The following is a 13,137-nucleotide window of genomic DNA, read 5'->3' as shown; positions in this document are numbered from 1 at the left end:
ATGTGACGCTGTAAATCTGTGGTTGTACACTACAACAATTCTAGCACCCCCTGGTGTCCAAAAAGGGGGATAAAAAGTGTATTCTCCAGAACAAATCCTCTACTTTATCACTTTATTGCAGTAGGAAGGGAAAGCAATAAAATGTGACACTGGTGGATTTATTCACCCTCTGTTGCATTGTGTCGTCTCTGCTCCCCAGATGGAAGTGGAATGGAAAGCACTGCCGCCCCCACATCGCCTCCGGCCACCTCAGGGAATGGAGTTATTGCTCAGCCCAAGAAGATCCGAGGCATCGGCTTCGGAGATATATTCCGGGAAGGGTCGGTCAAACTTAGGGTCCGCCTGCCCAGCCCTGAAAAAGAGGAAAAGAAGGACAGAGTAAGTGTGATGCTAACTCAGAATCTACACCAAACATAATGTGAAAGGTGAACATGAAAAAGAATTGTCATACGTTTGTATATATGACAATGTGACATAATATATTATATTAGCAGTGTTGAAGAAATAAAAGGCAACCAATGTATAGTAATTGACCATCAAACATTAAAGAGGGGAGAGAGAAGGGAGATAGAGAGATGGTGATATGTCTCACTAGGGTTTGGTACCGAACTCTGTTCTTTTACGGGTACCAACCGATTTACATTGTACTACCGGGTACGTGTCCGATCACACACACTGCGCCTGAGACGAGCTGAATTATGAGTCTGAGAAAGAGAAAGAGAAAAAGATGAATTATGGAGTTACTTTACAGGAGCTCTCTGTTCAGCACCACAACAGAAGCAGCAAAGCAGCGCTCTACAGTAAAGCATCACTATTTAACTGTGACTGAGCGACAGCGCCCTCTGCCGCCACATTAATTAATTCCGTGGTGAGCTGCAGCTATAACGAAAACACCAAACTCTGTTCAGAATACTTCATATTGAATCAGTGACTTCCAATCAGCATTACTCTTGATCTTGCCGGGTCTGGTGTCTGATAATTTAAGCTGCGACCATCAGTCAGCTCCATACTCCTCTCAGGAGAGCTTACCCACACATCAAAGTTACACAGAGTGAAGAGTGGAAAGGAAAGTGGCTCAGTTCTACCTATTCCAGGTCATTGTACCATTTCAAAGCTGTCATTTTAATGTAAAAAAAGTTGCACAGTGTTGCTTTAATGCTTCTATCCAGGTGTGAGACTCATGTAGGAGGAATTAACTTGCCACACAGAACAAATTAAAAGTCAACATGTACCATAACTGTATGTGCTATTTAGTGAAATTAATACCTGTTGCATCCAGAGTACAGACTTGAAACAAATACGTTTTGCACGCAGACCTGAGGCCAGGTGCATAAAACTCTGTGGAGATTTATGAACACGCACATAGAAATATGCATCTTAAATGCGTATTATTATTATCATCATCACTTTTGTCTGTTCTGTTTTGTAAGTTTCAGTCATTGTGGAAGTTGGTGCACATGCATGAGTTTTATTTTCACTCCCGCAATTAATGTGACAGTAATTTGCAGCAGTATAAGTAACATCTGACTAAGACTGAGTGACATAGCCTAACTGCATCTATATGATGTGCATCTTTGTCTATATTAGGAACTTATGTATTGTTTCCTGATTTGACCTGACACACATTTAGCTTAAAGTTCAGTTGTTTATTGTTTACACTGAAGGAACAAACCCAGATTCATGTGAAGGTTCTGTTTGTTGTGAATACACTTGTTTGTTTTTTTCCCTGCCATCAGCACACATATGTACTTGTCAAAATTCAGATGGGAAATAACAACCTCACCTGATACAATACTTAACACTGAATCTTGCTTCTGTCAGGTCTCGTTTTTCTCCAGAATGAATTAGACATGTTTAGATGGACACCAATATTCTGATACTAACCCAACTAAGCCAGTAGTCTGAATGGGGAAAATGTCATGTAAACAGCATTTTCTGAATTACCTGAATAAGGTCATACTCAGAATAAGTAATAATCAAATTAAGACGTGGAGTATTTCGATCCTAGACGCATCATGTAGACATATATACGTTTTAATCACAATATAATGTCATACAACCTATAATGTCCAAACAAGAAGTAGGACATAGTCTCGACGTGAGTCATATTCAGACTATTCTATGATACATGTTAACGGGAATAATGAATATTCTATTAGCAGCTCATGTAAACATCCTAATTGAAATAATGTCTTGTCTTAGAAATATTGCTGCCCATGTAAATGTAGTCACTGACCCTAAATTCTGAATCTTGGGTTTCTACTTTTCACTCTTTGTCTTGCTCTGCTGACATATATATATAAGATACATGCGATGACAGAGGTCAGTAGTGTTCTGACATGACATAGTGACATGCAGCAAACAATAACACAGACTCACGGCTTTAATAGATCGCTCTGTTCTGAAATGCTCGGCTTGTTTTTCCCTCTCTCTTCCCAACAGCCCTCACTCTCTGGTTTACACCTTAACACGACTTCCTTCAGTCTCCTCCACTCCGCACATACGTCCATGTTGAATGCTCCTACACTTCGCTTTTCACAAACCTCTGCAGTAGAAATAACCGAGGACATGCAGCATCCTTCTTGTCACCTCACCATGGTACACAACTTGTAAGCTGTCACTTACAAGTTGTAACAATCCTCGCTGGAAAGGTGCACCCCCCCCCTGTGTTTCACTGCTTTGCCTTTTGTTTCAGTAATTACTCTTTCAATCAACAGCATCATTAATAAGCATTCCTCCTTAATAACACTGAGTCATGATCCGACGTTTCTACTCATTCCGCTCCAACACAAGCTGCCTCACACACAGGACTCTTCCACATGAAGCCACATATCACACCCATGCCCAATGAATCATTTCCATGTGTATGGTTTGCTTCATTTTAGCCAGTCCCATCATTACCATCTGCTGCAAAGCCCGCCCTTCCCAACATGACAGACTTGCAGAGAGCAGACGGAGACGGCAAAGGCAAAGGTAAAAGACTGTGAAAGTAGTGGAAAGGATAATTTGATTTGTGAACTGTGTCGTTTAAAGTCAGTAGATCGTCGCTGTGAGAGATGCACAGTTTTTCTGTTTGTCCTATCTATGGTATGTGACCTTTGATTAGTTGTATTTACATCTGCCATTCGTTCAAGCTCCAGTGTTAGGCGTAGATATAAGAGGGAAAATATCTCTCTCTGGCCCTATGTCAAAGCCAGTTATGTAACAAGAACTAAACTGGAAATGCTGTTGTATTTATGTTTGGCAGATATGATCTTCACAATCCTGAGAAAAAGACCGACTTTCATATATACCATGATAAACCAAGATCTTTGGCTTCTGTATATGTTGGCACATTTATGTGCTTTTGCATGTAAACCCCTTAAATCTGCGGGTCCGCCCTAATAGATGCCTCTATTTTGGTTTCCTCAGCTAAAGAGTACTGCAAGGTCACATATGCCTTCGAGGCCACGAACGAGGACGAGCTGAGCCTGAAAGAGGGAGATGTCATCCACGTCCTGAGCAAGGTAAAGCTCTCCGGCCCTTCACTCCATTAAAACTGTGAAATGAACTGAGACATCGGAACAGCTGGACTGACCATACAAAAGTTCAGTGAGGAGAATGACCTTCCTTAGGGTCACCAGCAAACACGTGAACCAGAAAAGATGAAGGAATCACTGAGGTTCACTCTGATCTCTTCTTATGTCGGCCACGTGCCACTGCAGAATGTAATGTAAATTTGCAGAATGTAATGTAAATTTGGCTTGAAGACGCAGTTGGCATTGGCCTGTCCATGCACTGCCTGTAGATAAGTCTTTGCTTTAGAGATGTGATAAGACAATCTGGGATTTCAACTGAAGATGATTTTTCCAGGTAGAGATTGGCAGGAAATAATAAATGAAGAGGGCATGCTTCATTTTCAGAACTACAGCAGGATGTCTTGCCCTTTGAAATAAATGAGTCTTCACGATCGGCTGAGTGCATCTGCAACACATCCAACCACCCACTAAAAAACATATTTACGGAGGATGACAAAAAAATATATTACTGATGGAAAACAGCCAAATATATGCACCTTTTTGTGCACAACTGCTTTTATTTTTATAATAACAATTCATACAACCCCTACAGGCCCTGCCCCACCCTCTCCTGACAGAGACAAGAAATGTTCCCTTGTTTCTGTGTCTTCTTAGATTGTAGTTACCTGCGTCTGCGTTCAAACTGATACAGACTGTACAAGCAAGTAGGTGTATTGTACTGATGATGGTTTCTAAAAAGATATTAGCTCTGTAAATGGGAAGATGCTGGAGTCATGGCTATTCCTAAACAGACTGTGTAAGTCACGACACGTTTCAGGTAGTTTGAAAATCAATAAAAAAGACTTGTAGCTCCTTTTTGGAGATCTATGCTTGGGTCATACAAAACAAAACAAAACATGTTTGACGAGATGATGAATATTTGTGCCGACTGTGAGAGAAACCATTTTTTCTTTTTACCTCTTTACTCTTTGTATTATTTTGTAATTCGAATTTTGTTATATGATACATTTGTGCCTGGTGTTTAGCCTAGAGCTTTCTCTTTGAGCTTCTGTTCTAGTGTCTCACATGTCATTAAGAAGTGAACCATTACAAGTCAACAAGCTGAAACACAGATTCTGAGCATTTCGCCTGGTCTCACCTCAGCACCCTCTGACAAGTGGTTGATGTGTGATGACTCAGGGTTTCCCCCAAAAATGTATAACCACATTTTTGGGGGAAACCTACCGCCATCTAGTGGAGACTGTACAGAAATGCTTCTAGAATCACCAGAAGTGCTTGTTAGGAACAGGTTTGTACTGGAGTGCACAGAGCCGTTCTCGATACTAATGGAGACGTTTATAATGATTTCCTGCTTCTCTTCTACAGCAGGTCTATTTGCAAAGTTTCAGTGCAAAATTCTGGTCCGCTTACTTTCCTCTGATGCACTGTGCATGTTTATTAAGATTTACAAAGGACAATATATAAAAATCTGTTGGTAACTATTTAATAAAAAATTATCAAAATAAGTAAAATTAATTAATTCAAAGCGAAATAAATACAATCACAAGCTGATTACTAAAGCGGTGTCACTCTTTTTCTGTTGGTCCTCTAACAGGACACAGGGGAGCCTGGCTGGTGGCGAGGGGAGATCGGTGGTAAAGACGGCGTCTTTCCTGACAACTTTGTGGTCAAGGTTTCTGAAACAGAGAAAGAGGTGAGATCAGAATCAGAGAAGGAATTTAGTGAACTCTTTGGCAGCTATTTTGAGAACTGATGCATTTTTTAACAGGTATGTAGTTTTCTGCTGCTGGATGGGGTCTCAATCAAAACAATAACAAACCCTGGTTCTGGTGACATCTCGAAGTATTATGGTATCATGGGAGTAAGGATTTCAGGAGCATTTTACTCGTAGCATTATTCAGAGCTCGCCCTCTCAGCAAAACTGCCCCTCATAGAAAAAAGAACTGCCCATAGATGCGCTGTAGGAATGTGTGTGTGAATGGTAATAACCTGTACTGTAAAGCGCTTTGAGTGGTCATCAAGACTAGATAAACGCTTTCTAAATACAGACCATTCAACAGGCCATTTACATAATGAACTGGTTTTGAATTTGAATCAAATGCAGTTTAATGTAGAAGTATTAAATATTTTATTTTATGTAGTAGATTCCATCTCCGATAAGATGTATAAAACTTCGACATTTTTATTTTTCATTCTCTTAAATGCAGAGGCACCATGTGTTGTGGTTGCTTTTCTAGCAGTTTGATCAGAGTGAGACGAGAGACGGATCAAAACACTTTATTTCAACTCTGACATCTGGCACATTGAACCTTACATCATCGAATCAATAATATGGAGCTGTAAGCACAGCTTAACTTTTCCACGTAACAAATGCAGAAATCTCTTTTGATTTCCTATGAAGGCTTTTCCATGTGGGTAATAAGGCCTCTTGATAATAAGCCAGATGCCTTTTAGGGTAAAGAGCTTATTGCTGGGGCATCTTTAATAATCAGTGAAGCAGCTTTTGAAGAGGACCTTCAGGTCGTGCTGACAGTGTTTGAGCTGACTGTGGAAGTGTGTGTCTGTTCCTCACTGTTCTTCATGTTCACGTGAGGGACATTAAAGCACGTTGAGGTGTCACCAAAGAAAGTAATAGGATGTATTTCACTGATTATGCACCATTCTATTCTATGGGTCCCTGTGTTCATGTTTCAGTCTCCCGCGTCCAGAGGGTCATTGAAAACATCCCCTAAGCAGGAGCCAGATGAGGTAAGGGAGCCGCGCCCCTGATGAAATAAGACCAGTAGGATGATTGTTGTTCTGCTGCTGTGGAGCAAATACCTGATCACACACTTTCACTGATTTTGTTTAGTCTTAGTTTTTTTCTTTGACAAAAATTTAAAATCTTCAGTCAAATCTTTGTCATTTAATTTGTATTTTTTGTCAAGAAATCGTGATTATGTCTCATTTTGTTTTACATTTTTTAATCATTCTGTCCTCAAAGCATTTTGGGCACACTTGCCATGGTTACAGGTCTTGTTCACATCTGTGGCGAGCTTTGAGAAACCGGCAGGTGTTAATCGTTCTCAGCGTCCATATTGCTCTGCAGTTAAAAACTACAGACTGACTCCCCTCAGTGAAATCAAGCATCATTTTTAAAGTCTCATTAAGCTGGACCGCTCGCACACTGTCATCCCTGCTTGCGTAGTATTACCACAGCCACCTGTTGTAGTAAATAATTCAATCCCTTGTTTATGAATTACTCTTCATTTCTGGGTTCAGCTTGAGAGAAGAAGCTGAAACATCACATACATGTCTAGGTGCTGTTTTGCTGCATTGCAGTTTAACTCTGATTGTACAAGATTCTAGTCCACACGTCTGAAAAGGGAAACGTTTTTGTATATATGCAACAGAAACCCTCATTCACATAGAGGGGAAATGCTCTCATATACACAACTGATTTACAGTATAGTATGTGAATGATTGTTGCCGTCATTTGTGTATGCGAGAGGTAATTCAGAATAATAAAGCTGACAAACCCTCATAAGATGACACCACTGAGACCCGAGAGACAGAACGTTACCGAATGCAAGATGCCTCTTCAGAGGTCGTGCAGCAGGTCAAACAATTACTAATCCAGAGCTGCTGTGTGTAGCTCTGTTGATTAATGCACGTTGTTGAGTCAGAACGAATTAAAACCGTCGGTAGTTAATTTCTTCAATCAGACAATTTCTAATTAGGTTATGCTCTTCATGATCAAAGGTCAACAATGACTATGACCATATGAAGACTGATGGAAATGCACTGTATCTACTAACTCTAACACTGATTTGTACATGGCTCTACCAGTTGTTAGTGTAGAAGGTAAGTCGAGGGTCATAGTAGTACAGAGCTCTATCGCCCTGATTCTTTAAATCACTGAGCAGCTACTGGGATTTGCAGTAGATGCTCCGGGAACTTGTGGTTGTCACGAGGTTCAGTGCTTTACCGAAATGAGTATTCCACAGACTTAGCGTTGCAATCTTAACAGAACGTCAGACTCAGCATGGACAGATAAATCACATGTGATATAGTTGAACCATAAATAACATTTTATCACCATGCCACAATGCAAGTCGACTGCAGAGAGTGTAGTCTTAGTTCTTTTTAACGTCTTTTCAACTACCCGACCGCTGTTATTTTCAAACATGTAGTTGTCAGTCCAAACTGACTCAGGTGACAACACTTGAAGCAGTTTATTACTCACGGTACAACGACAGGAGAACTTGCATCCTGGGAATGTGACTGTGTGTCAAGCCGGACCCACTGGGCTTATATAATATGATTGGATTGTAAATGACTCACTTATTTAATTGCTGTCAGCAGTCAACCCATCAACGCTGATTATTCACCCTGTAGGCTCTGCAGCTCTATTTGCCCTGCGGTGATTACAATAATATTGTAAGGGATGTTCCTCACAACTAATTCCCCTGTTGATTAAACTGAAATTTCCATTTAGTCAGCTATTTCATTTTATTTTCATTTTCTCGTTTACAAGGTTACGAGATCGTGTAGGTTTTGCAAGACCTCATCTGTCCCACTTTCCACTCATACTACTGTTGTGTGACATGTGGGTTTTAATATGCAGAGAGGGGCACTGCTGTCTGCCGGGGATGCAGCCCTAGCTCTTAGAAACATAAAACACAAACTATGTAACAGACTTATGTTGCGTTCAGACCTTACGCAAAGCAAGTTACTGCATTAGCTATCGCTGCGTTACTTGCGCAAGTTTCGCCACAGGATCATATTTGCTTACTTGCGTTATTCGCATTATTATTATCGGAACCTTGAATATTCGGCCATTCTCCTCCTTCTAATATTCTGCCTTAGTTAATAACCGTGACAGGATATTTCATTGTTGCCAGAACACATTGTATTGCAACACACTAAACTTAGCTTTTAAACAAATTGAAAGAAAGGTATGTGACAAATTAGCATTGTTATTTATTAAAAATCTATATTTATTTGTATATCTTTACAGTGATGCAGCCAAAACTCCTGAGAGTATTACTTCACATACTGTATTATTAATTAATTATTGAATTACCTATGGCTAAACTCCCAAGGTGTGATTATATCTCAGCCAAAGCCATATCAATGTGTGGCCAGAACACATCATCAGATAATTTTAGTTTAGTAGAGCCCATTAGTAGTATTCTTGGTTCAATCCAGGTTTTTGAACATTTGCACAATTACATGATGGTAAATGATAAAATGATAAACATGAGGGGGAATAAAACACAGCTTTAACTGTATTGTTGCTCTCATTGTACATTACACTGCTGGTAATGGACAAGAAAACAGTTCAGACAGACAGAAACCAAACCATGTGCATTCTCAACTTTTGTTATGATTATGTTTTAAATTAATAATCAGGTTTCTTATGTAAAAATATTTAATGAAAAACTGTTTCTTAGGATATCAGTTAATAGGCTATCAGACATACATGTCACACCAGAAGCTCTGACCCTGGAAATCAAGTGTAATGAGGATATGAGGCGGGTATTAAGAACCTGAATGGAATTTGAATGGTAGAAATATGTGAACATTAGCACTGAAGTTTGTCACTGTTTTTGCAACATCGTGGGTTGAATCAAGGTAAACTACAATGACTTCGACATGCTTTTATCGCGTCACTGAAATTAGAGGCGATATGATAAATTGACAATGTGTTTGTCTCATTAAAATGGCTGGTAATCAAGATAGTAACATTTTTTGAATGGCTATGAAATTTTGTTAGACTCCACGACTCCACTAATATTTCTAGCTTTGTTTGTGGCTTTTATGTTTCGCAAATGAGGCTGTCTTGTAATCATCCTTCTTTGGATCCACAAATAATTGGATCAGAAATAATCTCAATACATACTAACACACCTAAAAACGCAATATCACATGACCATCCATATCCACTGGGCATTTGTGATCTGTAGCTGCAGCACATGGTCAGCAGTGTTTCCAAAAGTCTAAATTTTTAGAGGCTCTAAAGCTTTTAATGGTAATAATGCAAATTGACCACTGTCTGTGTTCAAATAGATTTTAAATGATGATCTTTAAAAAGAACAGGCTCAGTGCTGTGGTGTGGTTGAAACCCTGACTGTTAAGGGCCAAGGATTTGTTCAGCTATTAAAAAACAGCCATTTGAATTATTTAACTAGACCTAGAAAACTCGACGGAGACATGATTCTGTCATGAGGTATAATGAAATACATGGTGTTATTCTACCAAGCAAAAGCAGCTGACCGACCTTTTTCAGAGTCTGATGTCAACTCTGTATGTCTCTGTTGCCATTCAGTCTGACCGTTGAAATCACTGTAGGAATAAAATAAAGATTAAAATAATAAATAAATTGTAATTACTGAATTGGCATGAATTGGGCTCAACTGGCAAAGGTTGTTTTGTACACAGACATAAAAGATTGGTTAAAGTCAATAGTATAAGGTCGTAAATTAATGTGTATAACAGTATATCACACTAAGTATTTATGGTTAATTAATGGATGTTAAATTAGAAAAATTCTGGTGTTTCGTGGAAAGCACCAGAAAACATTAAATGTGATCAAAAAATGAATCCCAAAAACCAAAATCATCTCTTGTTCAGCTCTATATTTAAAAAAAATACAGAATTTGTTTTTCACATGCCACAAGAGGTCAAGAGTTTCAGGCTTTAATCTCGGATATTATAACATACATTTTTTTAGACCAAACCTAATTTGTCGTCCATTCCTCCCTCCAGGTAAGGGTTTCTGTAATTGTGATAGTAGTTATTAGTGCATATTTATGAGTCATCATCGACTTAAATGTCACCTTACCTACTTTCTTCTCTTTCTCTCTTCCGCTCAGAAACCAAAGAAGCCACCTCCACCATCAAAAAGCATTGGTAAGTAGCATCTAACACCCTCCACCTCATTAAATGTTATCAACTCAGTGGTGAGCGTGAGGGAAGGCTGCTCTTGCAGTGGAACATGCATGCTCTGCAACAAATCACACTTTTATATTCAGTATGATATGCAGAGGTACATTGGGCCTCTGATTCTAGTAGACTTTAACTTTTAGATTTTAGTTAAAGCACAGATATTGCATGGTCATTTTCTTATGTAAAAGAAATTCCACCAAGGCTGATTTCACCATGTTCGCTTATGATGGGTAAATATCGGTTGTCAAATAACACAACAGAGACTACCCGTTGAAAAGAGCAAGACCTGGGAGAAACAGGTCCAGAGTTCCCTGTTCACACAACCAGAGTTCGTCTGTTTGAGATGCATTAACACACACTGGAAATGTTCCTTTGAGAGTTGTGGTGCCAGGTTGGAGCGTGCAGGAGAAATTATGGAAATGTCAATGACTGCACATCAGCTCAAATTTACCTCACACTACCTTTTACTCCTTTTACTGTGGAGTAGAGTAAATTTTGTTTAATGTCTGGTTCAAATGATTCTGACATTTGCGTTTCGATAGCTTTTAAAGAAAGATGGACGACGTGAAGCCAAATAATGAATCTGATCTTCTTCATATTAGTGAATGGGACACAGACCAAACTAAAAATACAGGTCATATACATTTTTCTCAAACATGTCTAGTGCTCATGTTTCTTGTAAGTTTGGTTGTAATTATTTATTTGAAATAAAAACAGGGTGAAATGTCAAGATTGAGAGCTGAGACTGACTCATGATTGTTCAAGCACCCGTATCATATCTGTCCTACATAACAAATGTTGGCTTAATTTCTGGATAGTGGTAGGATGTTGAGACATGTCGTCCATCTTTATATACAGTCTATGGTTCATACATAAAACTCCTCGGGGTCATGTCTAGCAAGGTTCAGGGGTGCAGTGCATGTGTAAAAGCAGCTTAGTACTGAGAGAAGGATGGTGGAATTTAGCAAGAGCAACTGGGTAAGACAAAACTCCCAAAAGTTTGAAATAGCAACCACATCTCCTGCTCATTCAGCAAAGATCCGTGTCAATGTAAAATAGTACACAGAGCAAAGATGGTTGAGACCCCCTGTCTTAACTTTATAAAGGAAATAGTGTTTCTTGTTTGCGTCACGTCAGAAATCAGATTACTGCTGAAAATGGTCAATAATCACATTACTGCGTGTGCATGTAAGTACACTAAGTTCAAATGTGTGGTTTACCAGCAGAATTCCTTTCTCTCTTCTATTTAAACACATAGGGACTAAAACTTAAATGCTGAGTTGTGATTGAACCTGATGCTGGTGGGAAATCCCCGTTATGATTTTATACATAATCCTAAAACATTTCTCATCTTATCATACATGCATCTCAAGGCATCATTGCCCTCATTTCTTCATGGTGGTTCTGTGTTTGGTTAAACGCCGCAGTGCTTGACATCTGCAGTTTGCAGAACGCACACTTGCTCTCTGCACAGGAAGTAAAAGAATTTTGCATTCGTATCCTTCTCCTGCAATGTGTTGCAGTCTGTTTCTGAGACAGTGAATGTGCACGACTTCCTGTCTGTGTTGAGATTCTTCAACATGTGTCACAAGCCAAACCACAAAGGAATGCATGTTGGTGCACTTTGACGGCACAGTGTTTTGTGCCAGTTAGAGATAAAAAAATGAATCAATGTATGTAAGAGTCTGTGAACCTGTGAAAGTGTGTGTTCCTTCCTATTGTCTGTTGAGTCTTGAACCATTCGGTTCAGACAGATGAAGTGACTTTCTGTGGACCATGTTTCGTTTCTCAGCTCTCAAACCCGAGGTTCCCAGTGCTGACAAGAAACCTCATGCCATCAGGACAGAGGACAGAGGTATAATCCTTTCATTCGTCTTACCCCCAGTCTCATCTCATCCTCTTATTTCCTCACGTTCACAATTTTGCTTTCTTTCACACCTTACGCACATTTCTTTGCAGATTTTAAATACTCCGTTGGTTCTTGCACTCCACGGTTAACCTGGGCCAAATTTGTTCAAATCTTGTCTGTCTTTTGCCTCGTTTCTACCCTCTATCCTGCTTTCACCATATATATCCATGCATTTGCTCTCTAATGTTCACTAAGCTGTGGATATTATCTGAGGTGGCAGCCGCTGCTCCCTTTTAACACCCTCTCACTGTGAGGAGAAGAGCCCACAGCCACATTAACACAGTATACAGTAGTGTCTTACTCAGGACACTGTTGCATTTGCACTCTCCATGGTCATTGTGCCATGTGTAACTCCCGTACTGCTTTTTTGAGAATAGCATTACTATGGATTCGGGGCTGTTCGCACCAATGTGGGTTTAAAACGCAGAAAACAAAAATCATTTAATAAAACCGTCACTGAGAAAGGACACATCCATGAGTGCTAAAAATAGTTTCCACTCTTTCAGCCTTCCACTTTGCTTATTTTTTTTTAATAATAGTTTAGATACTTTACATTTATGTTTGGGATATTTTACCATTAATTTTGCATATTTTAGTAATTTCACATGTACTTACATTTTGTGGCTATTTAACTACTTTTGTATAGGTCCTTTTCTTGTGGGAAATAGTCATATGTTTTTGTTCTTATAAAGCCTTTAATGCTTTATGGATATTTTACTATTTATTAAAACAAGATGTGTACTTGTTTTGAGGTTGATTTGTTCTAAGATTGCATTCCTA

The 13,137-nt window shown here is 39.3% G+C and overlaps 1 protein-coding gene across 5 annotated transcripts in view; it reads left to right on the top strand.

Moving 5' to 3' along the window:
• LOC118099762 (CD2-associated protein) overlaps positions 1-13,137 on the top strand; it is a 58,984-nt gene that overhangs the window by 25,550 nt on the left and 20,297 nt on the right. For 3 of the 5 annotated variants that reach the window (XM_047337984.1, XM_035144521.2, XM_047337986.1), the window contains 7 exons: positions 200-378; positions 2,886-2,973; positions 3,412-3,506; positions 5,113-5,211; positions 6,213-6,266; positions 10,376-10,412; positions 12,241-12,303. In XM_047337984.1, the coding sequence (XP_047193940.1) occupies positions 200-378; positions 2,886-2,973; positions 3,412-3,506; positions 5,113-5,211; positions 6,213-6,266; positions 10,376-10,412; positions 12,241-12,303 (615 nt within the window). The remainder of the gene's footprint in view (positions 1-199; positions 379-2,885; positions 2,974-3,411; positions 3,507-5,112; positions 5,212-6,212; positions 6,267-10,375; positions 10,413-12,240; positions 12,304-13,137) is intronic. The other 2 variants (XM_047337985.1, XM_047337987.1) reach the window with 2 other exon arrangements.

This window comes from Hippoglossus stenolepis, chromosome 20 (genome assembly GCF_022539355.2).
Source record: "Hippoglossus stenolepis isolate QCI-W04-F060 chromosome 20, HSTE1.2, whole genome shotgun sequence".
NCBI classification, from domain to species: domain Eukaryota; kingdom Metazoa; phylum Chordata; class Actinopteri; order Pleuronectiformes; family Pleuronectidae; genus Hippoglossus; species Hippoglossus stenolepis.
Note: the sequence above shows the minus strand (reverse complement) of the source record. Positions and strands in the feature narration are given on the sequence as shown.